Here is a 23,894-nt window from a genome sequence, read left to right on the forward strand (position 1 = left end):
AGCAAGGAAGCAAGTGTAACCCAGAGGGGGCTGGGTGAAGTAGGACTGTAATAGTCACCACCAGGACCAAGAGTGTTAACAAATTACCTCCCCCCATGCAAAAAAGAACAGCTTTTAACATGTATATGAATCTAATGGGAGAGGCCACCCAGAGATCTGAAGTAGTTTCACCAGTATGCAGAGGACAAGCAATAATCTCTCTCTTTTATATCTAATTCCAGGGTGGCAGTGGCAACCCTTAGTCAGTGAGTGGGTGTGAGTGAAGAAACCAAAACTTCGTCTGGTCAAGATGCAATTATGGTTAGTTGGCCATAAAGCCAATCTAGTTGTTGATTTGGAACCTGTTCTGCCTGGGTTTCACTCCTAGTTTTCAGGTAAGGTATATTTCTGCATGTAGTTCCACTTCCTAAAAGGTATTTTACTGTGATATCCATAAGCAGTTTTTACCAATTTATGCTAATGCGTCAGTCTACCCATTCTGCCCCGCAAAGAGGTGGCCTATTATGCCAATCGTCCTGGCTGCTAATTTGTTTCTAGGGTCAATTCAAAGTGCTTAGGTAAGGACTCTTTATTTTGAAAGCTACTTGAAAACAATGGCAATTTTAGACTTTGAAGTTAATGCTTTTATTGGCATAAATGTATGCTTCAAAGACAAAACTACAGCCTGTTCTTTTTTTTTTGGGGGGGGCATCTGTTGAGTCCATGGTTTGGGAGTCTTCTGGCCCAGAAGCTACCAATATCTGCAAGATCCACAGGAAACTTAGAGCAGTGCACCAAGTCATCAGAAAAGTATTTATTCTCTAGCTTGCCCCCTCTGGCCTAGCTCTTCCTGTACCTATTAGATCAAAACAACAACCAGAGAGCCAGCTTGGTATAATGGTTAGAAGTGCAGACTTCTAATCTGGGCCTAGTCTGCACACAATAGATAATGCACTTTCAATGCACTTTAGAAGTAGATTTTCCTGTTCTGCACAGGAAAATCCAGCTGCCAAAGCACATTGAAAGTGCATTATCTATTGAGTGCAGACTAGGCCCTGGCGAGCCAGGTTTGATTCCCTGTTCCTCCACATGCAGCCAGCTGGGTGACCTTAGGCTCGCCACAGCACTGATAAAGCTGTTCTGACCAAGCAGTGATATCAGGGCTCTCTCAGCCTCACCCACCTCACAGGGTGTCTGTTGTGGGGAGAGGAAAGGGAAGGCGATTGTAATCTGCTTTGAGACTCCTTTGGGTTGAGAAACGCAGCATATAAGAACCAACTCTTCTTCTTCTCTTCTTCAACCTAACCACTGCTTAAAGTAATCTGCTCCTTGCTGAGTTAGTGTCATAAAAACATCCAAAAAGTTGCCATCAAGCATGTTGCTGGAAAATGCTGTAATAAATACAACAACTTTCAAACCATGAATGCTTCTAGTGTCCTTCTGGGTTTCTTCTAAGCTTTCCAAGACAGCAATAATTAAGAAGAGTCCTGTCATCTCAAGATATACGGCAGTAAAGATGCAGTAAATATGCCATTTTACATTGCTTTAAATCCAAAGTAGGACTGCATTCCTGATCACAAGAGGAAGACTGATAAGGGAACCAGTGTTGAACTTCTTAGTATGAATGTGCTTTAAAAAGCTGAGGTTATACCACGTGAAGGACCCTCTAATACCTAGATGAAAACATTATCCATGAAGTCCATACCTGGGCATTTCAGCAGAAACCAGCAGGGTTGCCAGGCATGTCATGCTGATGGCAACAAGATCTATTTTAAGCAGCTATTAAGGTCTGTGACTTCATATATTGCTTTCTCCTGCTGTAGAAGGTACACAGAAGACATATTTTGAAATTTCCTGTCACGGCCCACTGAAGATCAACATTTCAGGCACAAGTCTTCATATTTCAGCAAAAAACAAAGTGGGCTAAACCATACCCTTCATCACATATTTGTTCAACAGGCTAACGAAGGAGAAATGTCTATTAATAAAAAGTATTTATTTTAGATGCAGTTTCAGTCTTCTCTGCCAGAATTAGGGACACCAGTGGATAAACCAGTTCTGCTTGAAAGTTCATACCTGGTTATTGCAGTTTTTAAACAATCTGACACTGTGATCTAAGGATGCTGTCTTAGGTTGCTAACCTCCAGGGAAGCCTGAAGGTCTCCTGGACTGTTTCCACACTTGGAACTTCACTGCCCTGGCCCCCTTCCAGGATCACATATCCTGGTGGACGAGGTGCACTGGGCCAAATGCTCCCCCCATACAGAAGCAGGGAGAGGTGGAGCAACCCACCCAGACTCAAACGCCAGCCTGCAGCTCACTGCAAAGTCTCCAGTGCGGAAATGGTCTGGAGATATAACTAATGTTCAGACCACAGAAATGGCAGCTTCAGAACATAAACTCTACAGCATCACACTCCCATTAAAAACCCCTCCTGAGGCACCACCTCCAAATCTCCAGGAATTTCCCAAGCTGGAGTTTGCAATGTGTGTGTAAAGTGCTCTCATCTTCTAATTCTAGCGCCCTGATCTGAACAGCCCACACGAACCTACTCCTATCACAGCTCAGAAGATAAGTAGGGCTGACATTGGCCAGTAATTGGGTGGGAGGCCTCTAAGGATTTGGATGGGGTTCCTACAAGGAACTCTAGAGGTCATGATGTGGAGGCAGGAAACAGCAAACCACTTCTGAACCTCCCTTGCCTGGCTACCAGACAATCCTTGACTCTACTGACTTCACTACACAAGCCTTATATGATAAATTCTAATTCTAGTTAATTGCTCATTTTTGTTACTCATTAATTTTCACTAAGCCCATAGCTAAATGCTTATTTTAAGGGCGGGCCTAAGAGTCCAATCCAAGGGGGAGCTTATAAGTCAATGTGAAACAGCAGACCTTCAATTTTAAGTCTGAGCCTCAAGGGAAGTATATAAATATAAGAAATCCTTATATTCCTTCTCCATGGTTCTCCTCAATATTTGGGAAACTGCCTGGTAGGTGGAGCGTGTCTGGCCCTGGACAGTGTCCAGTCTCGAAACCAGCCCAATCAAGGTGTGGCCCCGCCCTACCGTGCCACCCACTCTCTTCTCAGGCAGCCTGGCTGCAGGCACACCTGGCTGCCAGAGCCAACTCTGCCACTCCACACGGCTGCCACCAGCGCAGCCTGGAAGCCGCCGGAGCCACTGCTGTCGAGGAGGCGCTGGAGACCACCTGCTGGAGACCAGCGAGAGTGCAGGGCTGCGCTGGTGGACTACAGTAGGTCCCAGCAGTGCTAGGCCCTGACAAGAAGCCATGGCGTTAGTGGAGAACTGGGCCTGATGCCATCTGACACCCCTCACAAGAGCTGTTGCACAGCCAGGGCTAGTGGCCCCGCCACGGCCTCCCATGCCATCACCCATCACGACAGGCCCAGGGGCCACCCGCGCAACACTCCCTTGACTCGCCATGTTGGAGGGGGTGGTGGCCAACCGGCCAGGAGGTCTCTCCATGCCTCCCCAGGCCTGCCTCCCCCCCCCACTTCATCCTGCCAGCACCTGCTGCATTTTTAGTGCAGCAGGCTTAACTACTAGTAGATAAATAAAATTAATTTGCTGCAATACTAAAAACACTTCCCTGGCACTTGTATCTCAGTAGATCTGTTTAGCATTGTTCTCTTCATCTGTAAGTTCAATCAGAGTTGGATTTTAAGTATCAGGTGCCCAGATGGTCATCTAGATTCTAGACTGACATATGACATTCACAACAGAGAAGTTATATCTGTTTAATCTAGCATCACCTAACCAAAGAAGATTTGCATTTCACAACCATAAGTCAATTCAGCTACACAAGAGGCCTTTGAACTGAGGGTTGACAATAATATACAAGCTGAAATGTATCTTTCTGAATTCCTTCTCAAAAATATCTGAAACCAGACCAGGTTTTCACTTTAAGACGGGAGAGTGTGGGACCTGAGGTTCATGTGGTCCTATACAGTTTCATCCCACTAGCTCTTATTCAGTCTAAAATACTGCAAGCTTTCATTGGGGACTTTCATGTTTTGTTAAAAAGGTAAAGTGCAAGCACTGTGCAAGCACTGGGTCATGTCTGACCCTTGGGGTGACGCCCTCTAGCATTTTCATGGCAGACTCAATACGGGGTGGTTTGCCAGTGCCTTCCCCAGTCATTACCGTTTACCCCCCAGCAAGCTGGGTACTTATTTTACTGACCTCAGAAGGATGGAAGGCTGAGTCAACATTGAGCCAGCTGCTGGGATCGAACTCCCAGCCTCATGGGGAGAGCTTGAGACTACATGTCTGCTGCCCTACCACTCTGTGCCACAAGAGGCTCTCATGTTTTGTTAGTGATGTCTTAATTTTAAATAATCCTTTAAAGATCAACATTATAGTATAGCACAGTGCTATGAACCCACAAAGGTTTGGCACCTTAGTGCTAAGCCCTAGGCACCAGTGTTTGACCGACGATGTTGGTGGAGCTATTCTATACCCTCTCTGTAGAGAAAATAAATGGTTAAAACATTTATAAATGGTTTCAAAAAGCTGAGAGAAGAGCTCCTGGCCTAGATTCCAAAGTGACACCGCCCATGCTCACCAATCACCGTATCAATGATTATGACCATTTATCAGCCATATAAAGCAGCAGCATCCTGCCCCCAACTACCCACAGGACACAAGGAGGGAAAGAACATAGGAAACACAACACCCTCCACTGTAGGCAGGACTGTGGCATGTGTAATAGGCACCCTGTAATTACCACACCCCTGAGAGTTCCATGCATGGAGGGGAGTGAATCCTGTTCTGCAATCAAGAAAAGAGAACATGGCCACTACCTCCCTCAAAAACCTCCACCACTGTCTTGGCAAAGAGATTTTCCCAAGCAGAAGTCCCAGTCCAGGGTGGTGTTGGTGGCTTACTGTCCTATGGAACAGCATTTTGGAAGGCAAGAGGGGATGCAGGTACAGGACAGCAAAAAGAGAAAACCCAACTACATATTCACAGAAGGCATTCCTATCATCACTGTGAGAAATCACGCGTGTCAACAACAGAACTGAGGAAGTTCTAATCCCATCAAGAAGGAAGCTGGAAATCAGACAGTGCTCACAGTTTGCCACAACAGAAGGAGGAGAACTAGAACTCACAACTCACACACTACAGTGCATCTCTCCAGCCACATAGTCAACAAGACATATTTTTTAAAAGATACATCATGGGATATTTGCTGTCCCACTTTAGCCCTGGTGCTGAAACAACACATATTTTTAGGATCATGGGGGATTTCTGGTGGGACCCAAACATGATGTGCCTAATTCATGCTGGATGCATGGGTGCACATGCATGGGTGCACAATCAGGCTCACAGTGTGCATCAGGGGAACGTGCCTTAAAAAGTATTCATTCAGCTGGCATTCAGCAGGATCTCTGCAAGGAGGGAGAAGGAGCTTCCAGTTTCCCTCCCACCACATTTTTGCCCATGGATTTCCAACCCTTTTCTCATGGCCTACATATGGAGCCAGAGAAAAGGGGAAAAACGCTCCCTCCCCTCCTCCCTACTAGAGAAAGCAGAGTGGGAGGGACACTGAAAGTTCCTCCTTCCTCCTCACAGCACTCCCACAGAGTACCAAGCACAGGATCACTTTTTAGGCAAGTCCCCTGGTGTACATCTGTCTGCAAGCCTGGTCAAGATCCATGACCCAACCTGCATGTTTCTGTCCGCCGCTACCAACCCAGGAATGTCTCCTGTAATGGGGAACACATTTAGCAGCAAACAGCCACCAGAGGGCAATATATTCATATTTTTACTGGAGCCATTGGTTAACATACATCACACAGTGTGACAATGTGCATGCAAGGACAATATAACTTACCCCGGACCACTGAAGGGTGTCATCATAAACGGCCATCATTCATATCAGCTGAAAGTAGGTACTTGACTAGCTCTTGTTCTTTGGTAGTGCACTAAAAACTGTGACAGTGACCAGACTATCTAAATGTCTTTATAAGATTTGCTACCTTTAGAAAAATTGGAACTGGACTGCAGAGGATACTACCAAAGGATTGCAGGGTGTAGAGATGTGCTACCTGACTATCAAGTAGCCATGCAAGTCAACAAGTACCAGAGGTCCTGCAGTCCTGTCATGTTAAAAGATCAAGGCAGACAAGACATTGGGTGCTTCATGGTCAGCTCTTCCCAGTAAATGTCAGATGCAAAGAGCAGACATGATTCATACTGGAGACCACCTAGGGAGAGGAGGTGAGGGTTTAATCCGACACCTCTCCTGCACTGTTTTGCCTATAGAAACCAACACCCCTCCCTGCATGGTCCCAGTGTAGATCAGGCAGTACATGCCTGAAATGTATCATTAAACAATGCCAGGAGATACATGATCCTTGATCCAATAATTAGGAATCATAGAATGCATCCATGTAGTTGTAGAACTGTAAAATCAATGCCTCTCCTACAAAGCAACATATATTTTCCAAGGAAATAAATATGAAAGGTTTTACTTTTTACAGCAGGGATGGCTTGCTACAGAAACCAAGTTAACAGAACCTGACTGGGAAGGGAAAAGGAATTTGTTCTCTTGAACTGAATGAGCAGAACAAATTCATTGCAGTAACTGCTTAGTGGAAAGCACTTTATTTTACATACTTGATAAACAGCATGGTTCTAAGTTTTCAGACCATGTCACTGCACAAAATGTTGGCCAATTATCCGAAGCTTTCTGTGCCGTCAAAGAACAAAACCAGGAATACAGAAGTGGAACACTTGCATCTCTAGGGCCTGCTGAATCAGCTCAAGTTTATAAATGCCTCAGTCTTCTTTTGCCTTGCCTCAGTGAATGCAGGCAATGGGCCCATTATTCACGGTCGCCGAAACGGCAATTTCGGGTCACATGGAAAACACGGAGGGGGAAGACGCAATACCGGTTATGTACGGGGCGGGGCGCAACGGCGGCAAAACCCAGAGTAACCGATTATGCACGTGGCGATCCGGGCGCCGCTTCTGGTTGCGCCCCGGTCACCTGGAAGCTGCGCTTTCTTCCGCGTTTCACTGACGCGGCTTTTTCGGCGGCATGCACCGAAGCTGCGGCCGGTTGCAGCCGGCTCCGTGCGTTATCGGTGATTTTAGTCGCCGCCATTCCACCCCGAATGTGCGCTAAACGCCCCGTGCATAATGGGTCACGGAATGACAAGTTACCATGTGATTGCTGATGCTATGATCTGGAGAAAGACCCTAACTAGAATGGGTTTGAAGCACTCTGACATCATGAATGATTAACCAAAGTCTCACAAGCACATTTCCATACTGTTCATTTTGTCAGCAGTTGATTGACCCTTCTGACAACACAATGTTTGAAATAAAACTCCCACATTCAATAGTACATTCATATGAACAACAATTGCAGAATGTATTTCCACTGGCAATTTCTTCAATGACCATAATAGTCAAGATACAAAATTCACAATCTAAACTTTAACTTTCTGGCAGTGTTCTCATCTACAATCAATATGGCCTGACCACACAATTTTAGTGCCTCAGGCCTAGGGAAAATTGTCAGTGAATGTCCTTTCATAATACTTCTGGTATACCTTAGCCAAATATAGTTGAGCCAGGGAACTTGCACAGGCATATTTATGTGCTAGAAATAGGCCATCCCTGCTCTGTCAGCCTCAAGCAAAAGGATTCTGGTTATTGCAAAGTAGATTAATTAATTGTACAGGGGCCCTTATGAAATGACCTCTCTTTCACTCAGGAAAGTCTCAAACAATGGTATGAGTTTCCTAGATTCCATGATAGCCTTCAGCTATCTTCCCCACACCTATGTCCATTCTTTCCCTAAATTTCTCCCTGATTAAATCATTTATCAATTGTTTCTCCATCCATATGGGTCAAATCATCAATTTCATTTTTAGCAGAGTCATTTTTAGCAAAATGTCAATAAACAGCCTCTGAATTGTTCACACCAATAATTAGTTCAAACACATTGTTTTAGGAGCTAACCACCCAGTCCTGCCCTCTGGATACATTTTTGGCTATTTAAACACCGTATGAGATCCAGTCTCTTGCATGCTGAGATCCAGTCTCTTGCATCTACAACACACCCAGCATTATATGTTTGCTTATCTTGCTGATTCTCTTCTGAACATTGTAGACAGTAGCTATTAAACCGTCTCTGACCAAAAATGTAATCCTCTTTTACATCCTCTCAACTCTTTTCTTTCTTCTTCTATGTTTGTGTGAATGTGTGTTAGGAACTTGTTTCACAATAAAAATCCTTTTTGATTAAATTCAAAATTTACCACTGCCTAAGATATATGGCTAGAATCATTCCATCATATATATAGGTGGAAGAATCTCACATGTTATCCTTCTCACTCAGCAAGTCTCCTAGAATAGTTTATTCTCCCATCATATAGTCAGGAGACAAATCTATTCTAGGGAACAACAGAAGCAATTCTTTAACAGCTACCTCAAAGCTCAATTAAAACATGAATTGAGCTGAAGATTCTCTGCAAACTGTCTGTGATCTGGGTTTATAATTCTGGATGCTTTAAAACTGTGTGCCCATTTATTTAGTGCTGGGATAGACAATGTCTGGTGTACAAAGAAGAGAAGCCCCTGTAGGGCACAGCAAGAAAACAATTGGGATACCGAGGTCAGCACCTTCTCTCCTGTTAAAATACTACTACTACTACTACTACTACTACTACTACTACTACTACTAATAATAATAATAATAATAATAATAATAATAATAATAATAAATAACTTTATTTTTGTATCCTGCCCTTCCTAGATAGCTGCCCTTCTTCATTTAGGGGATTTCTGTGATATCTCTTCAGATTTCTGAGATTTTTGCTTGAGGCAGTTTACAAATAGAATAATAAATTATCAGTATACAATCAACAATATCCCATCAAAACAAGCCATTAAAATGCACACAATTTTGATACAGAGCTGGAAAAAACAATAAAGCAGTCTTTCACAACCAGGGTTTCATGAAACCATGGAGTTTCTTGATGGCATTGGAAGGGTTTCCAGCATAGGTAGGAGTTAATTAATTTAATATATATATAAATTTGTTTATCATTTATCATGATATGACCATATATGTCAACCCCTCCCAAAATGGTCAATAATGGGGACGTGGGAAAGGTAGGGGCCCTGCGTGGGTATGTATGCAGTTATGCTTCCCAACCATATTCTGCATGATCGTGCTACTTTTGAGGCTTCATAGAATCATAGAATAATAGAGTTGGAAAGGACCTCATGGGTCATCTAGTCCAACCCCTGCACTATGCAAGATACTTACAACCCTATTGCTCATCCACTGTAACTTGCCAACCCCTTGGCCCTTCATAGAATTAGCCTCTCTGTCAGATGGCTATCCAGCCTCTGTTAAAAAAATTCCAAAGACGGAGAACCCACCACCTCTCGAGGAAGCCTGTTCCACTGAGAAATTACTCTAACTGTCAGAAAATTCTTCCGGATGTTTAGACAGACTTTTTTTCTTCTTGAAGTCTGAAGAACATGATAAATTATAAAAAGTTGAGAAAGGCTATAATATAGTATTGTGCACACTTTGGCCTGTTATGCACGGCCACTGAAACGGTGGTTGGCGGTCACATGGAAAACGCAGAGGAGGAAGAAGTGAAGCAAACCGCAAATGCACGGACGGAATGCAACGGCGGCAAAACCCAGGGGAGCTGCTGGCTGCAGCCGACAAGGCAGCGATGCAGAGCAAACAGGAAGGGAGGCGAGCACGGTGCTGACCGAGGCTGGGCTGCCAAGCAGGGCGGCCACGGCACGCGCAGGCGCAGTCCCTGCCGGTGGAACTGAAGGGCAAGGAAGGGGAGAGAGCAAGCACACCCAGAAGCCCTGTACACCACGGACCTCCACGATTATGCACGCAGCCACTCCGGAGCCACTTCTGGTTGCGCCCTGGTCGCCCAGGAAGCTCCACTTTCTTCCGCGTTTCACTAATGCAGCTTTTTCGGCAGCATACGTCGACTCTGCACCTGCCTGCCGCCTGCAGCGTGCATTATTGTTGATTTTAGCCGCTGCCATTCCACCTCGAATGTGGACCTTCCCCTCCATGCATAATAGGCCTTGTGAACACAATTCACTGAATATAATCAAAGAGATTGTATCATGGGCTCCATTCAGGCATCGTTAATGTTTGGGACTGTACATGATGGGCACAAACCTGGCTGAATGTCAGGGCTTCTATGTTCTCTCCTCCCATTGAACAATTTTCCAAGAGCAAAGACAAAAAAGCAGTTCGCTCCAATTAGCTGTAAAGTCCAAATGTGGGCCCTTTAACCAATGAGATTTGCTTACGGCTCAAAATGATAATTCTTAACCAGGGTTAAAATCCTGTTTACTGGACCAGAAATTAATCTAAGCTGTTTAGGTATCCACATTTAAGTCTCATGACATTTGTTAGTCTTCAAAGAACCACAAGACTCCTGGTCATTTTTGCTGCCGGGTACTCCTGTGGAAGCATGACTAATTGGAGTTAGTTGAGACTTCCCTGATGTCTGAATTAAGGCCTGGCATGGCCTTAAAACCGCTCACAGTCTCTTCCTTGAGAAGTACTGAATTCTGTCCGGTTTCAATAGAAACTTATACGAGTCAAGCAGCACAAAGCAGGCGGGAAATGAATGGGTTTGCTCCAAGCTTAGTGGCATTCCAATTTGCTGCAACTGTGCAACAGTCAGATAAGGTGTGTCCCCTCTTCAGTGTCTTTTCATTCTTCATTTCAGAGAGCAGCCGCAAGTTGGCTTGCTACTTGCTAGGCTGAGGTTGCTCCCCCCCCCCAGCTATTCTAGTATTTAGAAAGATGAGTACTTCGAAGTCATTAGGCCCCCACCTCTCTCCTCTCCTTTGAATGCTGTGGAATGCATTGTCCTCAGTGTGTGGGAGAAGAGGTGGAAGTTGAATGGGGTTTTGCACGAGCAGATTTTATTTTCCTGCAAGACACAAAAGGGAGGCTGTGTGGGAGGTGTGTGTACATGCGCAGTTCTGCCGGTGCTTAGGGGGAATAGTGTAAAGAATGAGAAATGCCCAGTGAGCCATTTCCAGAGATAATCAATGGGTGCATAATGAGCAGCCCACTCCTTTGCATATTCATGAGTCAGGTCTGGCAGGGCTCTGCTCTCAAGAGGTCAGTGCTCATGCCAGCTGCTTTATGGGAAGACAAAGAAGAAGGATGTCAACTGCAAACCTCTCGCCTTTTTTTTTTTTTTTAACTGGGGAGGGACAGTTTGGATGCATGGTATGTGTGAAGCTTAGTTGCAAAAATAAAAGAAGCAGTCAATATGTCTGTGTTGGGTGAGATAATTAATTTACATTCAATATTAAATGTTTATCTGTATTTACTAGAGAATAGATTGTTACATCAAACAATTATTAGAAATATTATAGAAGACAATGGAATTAAAGTGTGTGTTTGGTGTCTTTCTGTCATAGTATTATGAATACATTCCATGGAATGTGTTGTGTGATTCTGAGTAATAGATTGCACAGAACTGTATTTTAACACTGCTGGCTCGTTTGCAAGCAGTACTTGGCTTTGCATTTTACTGCTAACCCTACTCAGACGTTTTTGCTGCAACTGGTAACAATTATGTAGTCGCCACACACCATTTTCTACATGTTATGCAGGGTGTTATAATAACAAACAAAAGATAAGGTTTTTCATTTCTTATTGACTCATACATGTAACTCTCCTGGGACTGAAAGTATTTTTAATAAGAACATTTTTCCAAGGTTGTTTATTAAGTTTTTGGTTAGTCATTTCTCAGGAATGCATTTGGAGGGTCCAGCCTATAGTATTGTAATAGTTTGTTAATCAATAAACATCTGGTGTTATTTTGCAATCGAAACGAAGTCCTACCTTTTGAGAGGCTGAGCATCGTTTCTCCAAAGCTCTCTGTGAAGACACAAATGCCAAGAGTTAGAGGGGAAAGAACCAGAAGCAAGAATCTGCAAACATCTTCCAGTTCATCCCAGGAACAACTTTTCTTCTGACTTCAGTGGAATCACCCCTGGGATAATTTTGGTTCTCTCTCTCTCTGCCAACAGAGAACAACAGAGGGCTGAGAAAAGCAGCTAGATGTGCGTTTCTTTTCTTCAATGGATCTTTCATTCTAGTCTGATGGTGGAAGCTGCAAACAAAGGCCCTTCATGCAAGCTCATTGTGCTGGACATAATTATACTGTATAGTCTTCGTAACTATACAAGCCTGAAGTCACGTTGCAAAAGCCGGGGTTTCACTTGAACTTTTTCTAATAGGTCAGAGGGGGACAGACAAACTGAGTTATATAAAGCTCAGAATAAAGATTAATAAAATTCCCCACCACAGTGTTTCCTAAATGAAGGTGAAGCGTGTGACCTCCAAGGGACGCAGCGCTCTGGCCCGGAGATAGTCATAGCTGTCTTTTTATACGCTTGTTGATATACAAATGAAGCTGCCTTATAATCAGTCAGATCATTGGTCCACCAAGCTCAGTACTCAGACTGGCATCAGCTCTCAGGATCTCAGGTAGATCTTTCCTATCACCTTCTACTGCAGTAGTTCTCAACCTGGGGGTCGGGATCCCTTTGGGGGTCAAACGACCCTTTCACAGGGGTTGCGGCAGGGTGAGCAGCTTGGCCATGGGGGGGGGGGTGCCACCACTGTTGCCACTCCCCCTGCAGGCACCCGTGCTCAGCAGCCAGCCGCTCCAGCAGCGCCCCCGGAAAAAACTATGTATATACAATCATGAACAATGGATCTTCATGCCATTGGTCAGTTTCAGGTTAATTTCTGTGAAAGAACACTCGCATAATTTTATGATTGGGGGTCACCGCAACATGAGGAACTAAAGAGTTGTGGAATTAAGTTCTACTGTTCTACTGGGACATGCCAAGGATTCATCCTAAAACCTTCTACATACAAAGTAGAACCTAGCCAAATGGGCTTATGGAGAGCTAAAGGTCTGTGACTTCATGTCTGAGAACAGAGCAGGGCAGAATTCATGTAACAGATTTTTTTTTACTGCTCCTGCTTTCCTACTGGAGCCCTTCAGCCCCTCCTCCAAGTCTCTCCTTGTGACTCTCCCAAATAGCCTAAGTTGGGATGTGGGGACAGAGGCTGAATATAGGGCACTGTTCCAATTACAGGAGATTTTGGCCTTCTTAGCCATACCTCTGTTCGGCCTTGCATGTCTGCCTGTGAATATGAGACTGACTGAAGAGGGCAACTTTATGTCCAAATTCCCACTGCTCATTCCAGATCTACCAACTTGATTGCCTTAAGTAGGATCTTTCTTTAGCAGTCTCTTTCCCCAAATTCTTTGTTTGATCAGATATTCCTACAGTCCATCAGAGTTCTGTTGGCAGCAGAGGATATAACCCACAGTAACAGCTTTAAGCTACACGTAGAATGGTACCAACAAGATATCAGGGTGGGGGGATTTCACAATCAGAGTAGTTCAGCAGAGAAGTTCAGTAGCAGAATCGGTGATGAGCTCCCGCTCACTGGCAGTCTTTAAAGTGGCTGGACAATTACGTATCATGGGTGCTTTAGGCTGATTCTGCAGTGAACAGGTGGTTGGACTAGATGGCCTGTATGGCCTCTTCCAACTCTATGATTCTATTATTCTACTCCACAAGAGCACCCTGTGGCTCACAGTTCATGATGTCTAGTTGGGAAATTAAGTGAAAAGTACTTCAATAACTACAAGAAATATCCTCTTTATGTTGGACAATGTCAGGACCCAATGGTGGCCAGAACATGAGCAGTACGCATTCCTGAACATCAACAAGGAAATGAGTGGGAGTGGGTGGTGGGCTGTGGTTTTTTCAGTATAAATAATGTTTTGTTTATTAAGAATGTTTATTCAGAACATAACATTAAATTAAAAGAAAAGAGACAATCCTGTTTAAATGAGAAGCACCCATGAACCATATAGAACAGGCTTTCTCAACCAGGGCTTCATGAAACCTTGGGGTTTGTCAAAACTTGAAGAATGCTTCAAGGGTTTCTCAATGGCAAAAAAAAGTTGAGAAAGACTGATATGGAAGAACATGCTGCAGCCTCAAGGGTAGCCTCAAGTAGGGTGCATTCCAGCAGTCCAGTCTTGATGTAATTAAGGCATGGATCATCTGACTGACTCAGAAATGGATGCCGTTGATGCACTAGCAGATGCTGGGCAAAAGCACTCTGAGCCACTTCAGCCACCTGGTTTTTAAGGTGACTGCTATGTTGAGTGGCATTTCCAAGCTGCAAACCTGACTCTTCAAGGGGAGTACAACCCCATCCAAGACAAAGGAGATAGAAAGTCCCTGATCTGCCCTTTTATTAACCCTGAGAACTTCTACCTTACCAGGGCAGTTTCAGTTTGATGACCCCTATCTACCCCATTACTGACTCTAAGCACTAGTTCATAACATCAACAGCAGGCATGGATTTAGGTGGGAAAGAAAGGTAGAGTATCATCCACAAATGGATGACACCACAGCCCAAATCTACTGAGAACCTATCCCAGAGAGCCAGTTTGGTGTAGTGGTTAGCAGCACTGACTTCTAATCTGGCAATCCGGGTTTGATTCCCTGCTCCCCCACATGCAGCCAACTGGGTGACCTTGGGCCCGTTACAGTCCTGTTAGAGCTGTTCTGACCAAGCAGTAATATCAGGGCTCTCTCAGCCTCACTTCACAGCGTGTCTGTTGTGGGGAGAGGAAAGGGAAGGCAATTGTAAGCCACTTTGAGATTCCTTCGTGTAGAGAAAAGTGACATATAAGAGCCAACTATTCGTATTTGTATTCGTATTCGTATTCGTATTCGTATTCGTATTCGTATTCGTATTCGTATTCGTATTCGTATTCGTATTCGTATTCGTATTCGTATTCGTATTAAATAATATGGGGAATAGGATCAAATCCTGCAGAACCCCACATATCAATGCCCATGAGGCAGAGCAGGAATTCCCCACCACCATCCTCTGAAACTGGCCACTGAGGGGACTCAAAACACCATAAAAAGGTGCCCCCTAGTGCCAAAAGGCAGCTCTGCAGCCATGTACATCAAATAGCAATGCCAATGGTACATCATTGGAACATGCATCTACAATAGCATGTACCCCAGAGTGGATCTGTCTGCAATGTAAGTAACTAATTGATCACAGTGGGCTGTCATGTGGTGAGAATCCAGTTCTCTGTGGCTATGATGTAAAAGCCCCCAGACCACAACACCTGCTCATCTGTATTATTATGTGCAGATGCAGTGGGGACAGAGAAATATTGCCCTTTCACTGCCATCACCACCACAGAACAGGCTGTGTTCAAACAATCTTGTTCAGACTTTTCCACCACCAGTGCTCTACCCAGATCATTTCTACACAGAGGTGTAAAACGCGTACCACCTCCTGCTTGCAAATGCAAGATAGGAAACCACATGTTTGCATGCTTCCTGAGGGGAGACCCCTCCTGCATTATCCCGCCGCCTTGTCATGGCTTTTCCCTTCCTGACAAGGTGGCAGAAAAGCCTAAAGCCTGGACAACGCACACTTCATTCCCTGCTCCTCAACGTAAGCCACTGATCCCTTCACAGTGGTTGTTTTGGGGACTCAAATTTCCATCCTCCCTCCCCCCCAAAAAAGCACTTCTGTGGTGCTATGGGGAAACACCACAATAGTAAAACTTTTTTAAAAAAACTTTCACTCCTGTGAAAAAACTTTCACTCCTTGCTACGGGATAATAAAACATTTCCTTAGATCCCTTTTGTATAATGGTCTTTATGTTCGGGTAGATTTATAATAGGCTGGTCATGGTTGCTGGACCCCAATGATTACGTGTTCCCAATAAAGATTTAAAACACAGAGCACAGAAGGCAAGCTAATAGGGATACAGCTGCTGCATCACATGCCCCCTCCCTTCTCTCCCTGTTCACACCCCACCGCCAGAAAACACTAACAAGAATTTGTTTTAGCTGCCTGATCCCAATATTACCATGCACAGTGAAGAGAACGTTTTATTTGTACTGAGGACACATCTCTTTGTGGTCCTGTAGCAACACAGACTGTGCCATTTATTTTATTTGATCTGGTAATGGAGAGGGGAGGGCTGGTGCTACTGAGACTGTTGCACGTTTCTCCCTTCAGACAGGCTTTCCCCTATTTACTCCCCAATTTGCAGCATGACAAGAAAAGGAAATCATTTTGTGTGTAATTTCCCTCATCGTGGACCAAACAAAAACTCACATCAACTTCTGCACAGCCACGGGTTACTGCCGACATCATGTGGAAGCAGCACTAAAACCCACGAGCCGTGAAAGGCTGGGCAGGGGTAAATTCCTCATGTAGAAATGGTGCCATTGTCCCTCCTGCTTCATTGCCATCAGTTCCCTGGTAAACCAGAGAGAGAGTTTGGTTCCATTTGGAACAGGGAGTAGGTGTTTAGGTGTGATTATGTCAACAGCCTGGGCATTTCTCTATTCCATACAGTAGTCTGGAGCTTGATGGAATCAGCAGCAGCCAGGGTAGGAAAATCCCCAAGCAATGATAGGAAACTACCAGGATTCTTCAGGCAACTGGGATGGACCATTTTAATAGGCCTACCACCCCTTCTTCAGAGGTAGAAGAAAGTAGTAAATCTAAACGCTGACAGGTAATGATCTAGTCCAATAAAGGCCTACAAATAGAGTATGAAGCCTCTTTCCACTGATGTTCCCACCAACTGGTTTTCATTGGTACACTTGTCTGAACCTGGGACTCCATTTTGATATGATGTTGATAGTCATTGATGGGTGTCGGCCATTATAAATCTCCCTGGAATTTCTTTGCCCTTATGAAAGTAGCCTGTCAGTGAGGCCGTGTCCATTTTTTCACTGAGCCTCATGTTAGGGCATATTCATGTGGCAGCAACTTTTTTCCCAGGCCAGCCTCAAAGGTGAAAAAATCAGGGCCACACAAAATGACTATGCACAGTATCCTCTCTTCCTCCTCAGACTTCACATCCATATTGCCAGTGGGAAGCCAGCTCTGCAAAATCAATTTGGATCCAAAGCTAGAGTTTACCAATTCCAGGTTGGGAAATTCTATCTTTTGCAAGTCTGGAGAAGGCAAGGTTTGGGGGTGGGAGGGACTTCAGTGGGCTATAATGCCATAGTCCACCATCCAAAGGAGCCATTTTCTCCAAAGGAGACTGAACATAAGTTGTAATTCCAGGAAATCTTTAGGCCCTACCTGGAGGGTAGCAAAACTAACCCCAAACAATGTATTTTTGAATGTTTTATAGGGTTACCAACCTCCTTGAATTACAGCTGACGTTTAGACTATCATGGCCAGTTCCTCTAGCAGCTTTCAAGGTTGGATCCTTGGCATCCAATCCCCACTGAGTGCCCTCTTTTCCCCAAATTCACCCTCCCTAGGAACTTCCCTCAAATCTCCAGGAATTTCCCTAGTAATGATCAGTATGGCTAATGTTCTGTTCAAAGCGAAGAAACCGCCATTTTAAAATTAATACCCCCTAGAACTATGGATAGTATCTTTTCTGTGCATCTCCACTGGCAGGGGAAATCAGTCTTGCCTTAAGTATACAACAATATTTTGCAAACATTTATTTACTACAAATATAAGAGTGGCCAGCACAAACTGAAGGGGAGAGGGGAATTTTCTTTACTGCTTTTTTATTTCCAAGCTTTGGTCCACAGATTCAAAGTTACAATTCAAGATTCAGGGTCACACTGAAGCCTTATTCATCTCAAAGTACTATAAAGTATTTCTAGATATCAAGTATCATTAATCAAATACAAGTGTTATTTACAAAACTGCCACTGGATAACATAACATGCCCCATTTCTATTCAGTAAACTGTGGTACTTGATGATTGTCTAGCTTGGGTTCACTAAACATTTTATTTTGGAATGCCAGGATGGGAAATTGAAAGTTCCAAGATCCTTTCTCTACAACTATTATTTACATGTGTATTAAATTTCAGTGAGTGCCTTTTGGTGTTTTATCTGAGGAATGAATGTCAAGATGCCCCTTTTTACAATACATTCTAAAGCATCACTTCCTCCATAACTGTCCTTATTCTTCTAATGATCCTACTTTACATCTTCTATAAATCTTTGCTGCCACAGATTTAAAGAGTACCTTTCAATTTACAAAGGAGCTTCATGCCACGCTCTCTTGAATTCACTTTGCCCAAATTATAAACCGTGTTTTGAAAAATCAAATCTCATATTGATGTATTCCAGATTAACAGAAATCCCTGCAGCATTTTGCATCAGGAAGTACACAGCTTCACCTATAAACTCTTAAGCAGCTTAATGAAATTGAATAATGATGTTTGAAGGCACAAAGAACTCTTCTTTTTTCCCCACTGAGTCACGGGCTTTTCTCATAGTAATTTTGAGGTGAGGTTACATTATGCTGACCCTGTCCTTTTTCATTTGTTTGTTGAGAAATCTTGAAATGTTGAATTGGGACTGTTAAATAGCACTGTAAAAAGAAGATCCTTACAACAGCTTTCTTGGACATTTTAAAGTTGTTTGCCTTCTCTTTTTCAGTACAACAATTTAAACATCTTAACAAGATTAGTGTTTTTATTTAAATGCTTTTAAAATGACTTCATAGTACACAGAAACGAGAGATTTTCTCTGCCTGATCAGCATTTCTGAAGTTAACAAGTAATGCTTCTCCGTGTGTATTCAGTCTCTTACCTTACAGAGTTTCAAGATAAGCCAGCATGCCAGGTATGCTGTCAGAGTGAACTTTGCCTTCATGTAACTCTCAGGTAAGCAGGTGAGATACATTTCTACAACATCCAGTTCGCCACTGACACCAGCACTACTGCGGCCAGCTCCAGCACAAGCCTCCTCTTGTCTTCTCGGATTCTCTTCTCCTGACACACTCAGGAACCTGTTTAACTCCATCTTATCAAATAGTTCTTCGTTGTCTCCCACACAGCTACAGGCCAAGTCTTTTTGTCTCAAATCAGCGGTTAACTCTTTCTGACCACCAAAGAATTCAGCTTGTCATCAACACAAGAGTTGGATGATGCTGGAAAAAACTTCCTTGGTTTGAACAGCTTTGGCTTGTTGCCTTTCTGTTATTGAACAACCTCTTACAAGATAAATATAGCACTGGCTAAAGAGTGCCTTGTCATACAGCACCAGAATGCTCCTGTGGTTGCCAAGAGTGAGGAGAAAGATTCCATTTAGTCAAAAAGCAAGCCCAAAGCATCAGTCCTCTCTTGTTCATGCGGGGAAAGGGGGATGAAAGGGGAAGCTATGATCTATGAAAAGTTTTCTTGGCCAGTTTTGCTTCCTCCACGAAGTCCCAGTTGTGGAAAGAAACAAAGTGCTTATGGAGGAGGGATTTAGTGTTGGGTTCCCAGCCACAATAATTCATTGTTTGTGATTATTTCATATGCCAAGCTTGTGAACAATACAGATTTCAAAAGAATAAATGAAGTGTCCTGGATGGAATTAGGCCAAGGCATTTTTCAGTTAATGAACTGCTGTTCTACTTTAGTCAAAGCATCCAAAATCAATTCTTCCCCATGCAATTTTACAGCTAAGTTGATTGAAATGGGTTCATGGCATACTTATCAAGCATGTCGCTTTGTGAGCCCCAAGTCTCACATCATTTTATACCCTTAGAATATGAATTATAGAAAATAAGATGCTTTAGGAGTTCAAACTCTAATAATTTCCATTGGACTAATCAATCCCTGTATAATAATTTCATGTACATCTTCAAGACTATTCCCCCTACAGGATTTGCACTGTCTAGGTATTTTCATGCTTTACTCCGCTTTGCACTTCCTGCATTTGAAATTTAGATGTAAAGTCCATGTTGGCTATAATTACATTCAATTTAAATATGGCTCCCCTGCATTTTTGCAGCACATGTATTACAGCCATTATACTGCTCCCCACACTTAATGTCACAAAGCCACATGAAAGACTATGGAAATCGTGCTAGCATGTGGGGAGGAATGCTTGGCAACTTTGGTAGGATGCTGATTTCTGCAACTGCTGTTAGCTGCAAATGCATTAAACTTGTAGAGCAGAAGGTGCCATTTGGCCGTTGTCTAAGGGACAAGCTTGAGAAATGGTCCATTCCCAGATGAGGATTTGATTTCAGTCCTTATCCTCTACATGTCCACAAGGAAAGCAGAAATCTGGCAGCAGAAAAGCAATGGGATATTCACAATACCAGACAATATTCTTTCTCTTTTTACAGTGGGAAAAAGTCGAAATGGAAAGAAAGCATGAGTCACAACTGAGTGTATACAAAGTACCTTGTTTCCTGATGCAGTAAATATTCTTTGGGAACCAATGTACAAGGAGTACTGCTATCCTTTCACTATTAAGCACACAGGGTCAGTTCACTGCAAAATGGGCCCAAACAACTGCCGTAGGCACCACAACTTGAAGGGAGCAGCTGCACCAGAGAAGCAAAGGGGCACAGCTTGCACCCATCACCGTCTTCCAGATCTGTCCTGCCACTACCTTTTCTGGGTCTGAGTTCAGCTCCAGCAGTAAAAACCCGGCCAAGACTTACCTTGGCCAAACATTGACGCAGCAGAGGGCTTGCTGAGAAGAAGAGGCGACCACCCAGAGGCCCTCTAGTGTGTGTGCTGCCAGAATGCAGCACGCACAGCGTCAAGGGCAGGGCGGGACCTGTGGCGGTTATTTAAGGTGTCACGTGTGTAGGTCTCGCCCTCTTCGCCAGGAACGCTGCAGGAGCTGCTTCCCTCCCACCCACCCTATGTTGTATACAAAATTGTTCAGAGTTATGAGGTGGATGTTTTGTTTAATAGTAGTGACAGCTGCGGGTTTGCATGGGATGGAGCCTGTTGGCAGGGAGTCCGGCGTGCGATCGGACTCCCTGGGGTTCGGGGCCTCTCTACGAGGCGGCGCAAATACGAGTGCGGCTTACCCAGCTAGGAGGCCAGGGGCTCGTTTGCCAGGTGGCCTGGGGACAGCCAAATGAGGTGGACACCCCTTGGCTCCCCCACATAGGTCATTTACCTTAGTGGCGGACTTCATTAGGCAAGGGGATCTGCTCTCCCAGCTTGGAACGGTGCGAGTCCCCAGGGCATCTCTGGACTCCGTGGGTTGTTGGTGCAGTCTGCTGACTGCTAGGTCAGGCTCTTATGCTGTGCCAACCCTCCCTTGGGGAGGTAATAAAGCTGTGGCCTTTTTCATCCCAGCATTGGTGTCGTGTCTTATTCCAGCACATAATGCCCTCCTGCAAGTCAATGACAGTGCTTCTGAGATTCACTTACTTCCCAGGTCCTGGCTGATGGCAGTGCAGGCTGAGGAAGTAATGGACATCCAACATTTCCCAGATCCACACAACTTGGACCTGCTTAGAGCAGAACAATGTCTGGAGGTGGCCCTGTTGATAGGACTTGTGCAACTTTTGTTGTGTTGATCCAGTAATGGTGGAAGATGCAGTTTCTGAAACATCTGCAATGCTGTGAGGGCAAGGTACATCATCTAAAATTCCATCTTGTGTACAGCTGCCAAATGTACAGGAGCTCTAATTTTGAAATGTCAGACACTGTGGATATAAACTGTTATTCTCCTTACACCAAGGTATGATACAAAAAATGCTGCCCTCTCATTGTTCTGTTACACACATGTTTTGGAACCTGCATTAATAATGCATATAATTTTCTTGCTAATAAATACCTGCTGAAGAGCTTGGCCAGTTATGGAAATTTTCAAATATATCTGAGCTTTGGTTGTTGTTATTTATTGTACCAAACAGTTTAATTATAAGTGTGTGCCTTCAAGAGCTTGTCAGGACACAGGTAGTACAGCCATATCTGGACAGGTCAGAAGTTGAAAAACAGACAGAACAAACCCATCCTTCAGTGGGGTGAAGTCATCCAAACTGGTTAGGTCATGCTTTCTCTCACTCCAGGCAGGGTTTTACTAATGCAGCTAATTTTGAGGGTGAATACCAACAAAGCCAGAGGCACCCCACACGGAAGTGTTATTCAGATCACACTGGTCAGACCAGAGGCACTGGTCAGACCACACCTGGAGTACTGTGTGCAGTTCTGGAGGCCTCACTTCAAGAAGGACGTAGATAAAATTGAAAGGGTACAGAGGAGAGCGACGAGGATGATCTGGGGCCAAGGAACCAAACCCTATGAAGATAGGTTGAAGGACTTGGGAATGTTCAGCCTGGAGAAAAGGAAGTTGAGAGGGGACATGATAGCCCTCTTTAAGTATTTGAAAGGTTGTCATTTGGAGGAGGGCAGGATGCTGTTCCCATTGGCTGCAGAGGAAAGGACACGCAGTAATGGGTTTAAACTACAAGTACAACAATATAGGCTAGATATCAGGGAAAAATTTCACAGAGTAGTTCAGCAGTGGAATATATATATATTTATAAATAATATATATTTATATATATTAAGACAAGCCTCTTACACCTGAGTTTCCAGGCATCAGAGCCTGGCCAATGGCAGATTCGTCTTCAATGGCCCAAGTCACCATCAATGTTTACAGACCCGAAGCTTCAGGTTGTTCTACAGATGGTTGCTGACTGCACAGGAATAGTTTGACAGGGATCTACTGCATCCAAGCCTAGACCCTCTTTCTTGGAGTCTCTTACCTTGTTGGTATGGAAGATGGAAAGGCTTTGAGGGAGGGCCCCATTGCTGGTCTTAGAAAGAATGGGGGCGCAATTGAGACAGGCCTCTCCCACCTGAGGCTTTGGGCATCAGAAACTAGCCAAAGACAGATGCATCTGTAGTGGCATGGGATGCTATCAGTCCTGGCAGACCTGAGGCTTTGGGTAATTCTGCAGCCAGCCCACAACTGTGCTAGAAGCTCTACTGGATCCAAACAGCCACGAGGAAATTGCAGCAGGTAGCCTGCCCCATAGACCTGAAGGCTTCTGCATCTGCAGGGAGCAAGAGGAATGGAGCTGAAGGTGAGACATCTCCCCTTCACCGAGATACATAGAGGCAGAGGGGTTAATGACCTCCAAAATGAACAAGGGGCTGATCCAAGTAGGAGTGGCAGCACAGTAGAGTAGTTTCCATTCCCTCAAACCTGTCTGAGGCCTTTCCCAGTGGGTTTGGCCGTCTGGAAAATTCCTGTAGGACAGCCACTCAGGCTTTTCTTCCTTTTTTTCAGCTCCCTCCCTAAAGATTGGAGGATGCATGCCTTTAGTTCAGCCTGGGCCTTCCCCTACCTCATGTATACGCAGCCAGAATTCACGTTGACCTTTCCATGCCTAGGAATACCTAATCAAGCAGTTGCTGTGGCTAATCTCACCTTAAGTATGCCAGCTAGTGCCAGGAGCACTTGAGAGCTAGTCAAAGAAAAGATGCCCCTTTTTCTCACCACCCATGTCAAGCTCAAGTTCAGGAATGGAGGATCTCCCATCAAACATAGGATCTATAGTAACAAGCTCTGATTAAAAAGGAAGGGAAATGGTCAGAAAGTCTTTCCTAGGAAAATTCTTCTAGGCCTTTCCAGATGAAACATTTCTGGAGATTTAAAAACATAGTTTCTCCCCCCCCCTCCTTTAACCACCAATTAGATACAACAGTAAAGCCAGTTTAGATACTAGAGGTTTTAAAAGTTCATACAAAGGGTCCTCAGTTCGTCCATTCCCTGAATTCTTTGATTACATACTAAAGCCAGATAATTGCAATTTATTACAGACATTTTTTAAAGTCTTCATTCTTCCAGCAGGTAACATGAAAGACCTCAAACTCCTCAGTTGGATGCTCCAATCAGGAGCAGTTTTGGCTAAGGATGGAGACAATTGGTTTAAGGATTCAATGGATAATGATGATGATGAGAGAGTCTTGGGGAATCCCATGAAGGAGCCTCTCTGACACTCAGAGCCTTCTCTGGTCATTGTGATTTGGGCTGATAGCCTCTCTGACC

At 44.2% G+C, this 23,894-nt stretch overlaps 1 protein-coding gene across 1 annotated transcript in view; it reads right to left on the reverse strand.

Moving 5' to 3' along the window:
• Nucleotides 1-19,152, reverse strand: part of ARHGEF4 (Rho guanine nucleotide exchange factor 4) — a 203,429-nt gene extending 184,277 nt beyond the window's left edge. The window contains exons 1-2 of the mRNA XM_077349355.1: nucleotides 18,687-19,152; nucleotides 11,875-11,910 (exon numbers count right to left, since the gene is read on the reverse strand). Coding sequence (XP_077205470.1) covers nucleotides 11,875-11,910; nucleotides 18,687-18,899 — 249 coding nt within the window. The 5' untranslated portion in view covers nucleotides 18,900-19,152. The remainder of the gene's footprint in view (nucleotides 1-11,874; nucleotides 11,911-18,686) is intronic.
• Nucleotides 19,153-23,894: the final 4,742 nt, after the last annotated feature.

The sequence above is a fragment of the Paroedura picta genome, chromosome 8 (genome assembly GCF_049243985.1).
Source record: "Paroedura picta isolate Pp20150507F chromosome 8, Ppicta_v3.0, whole genome shotgun sequence".
Classification (NCBI taxonomy): Eukaryota; Metazoa; Chordata; class Lepidosauria; order Squamata; family Gekkonidae; genus Paroedura; species Paroedura picta.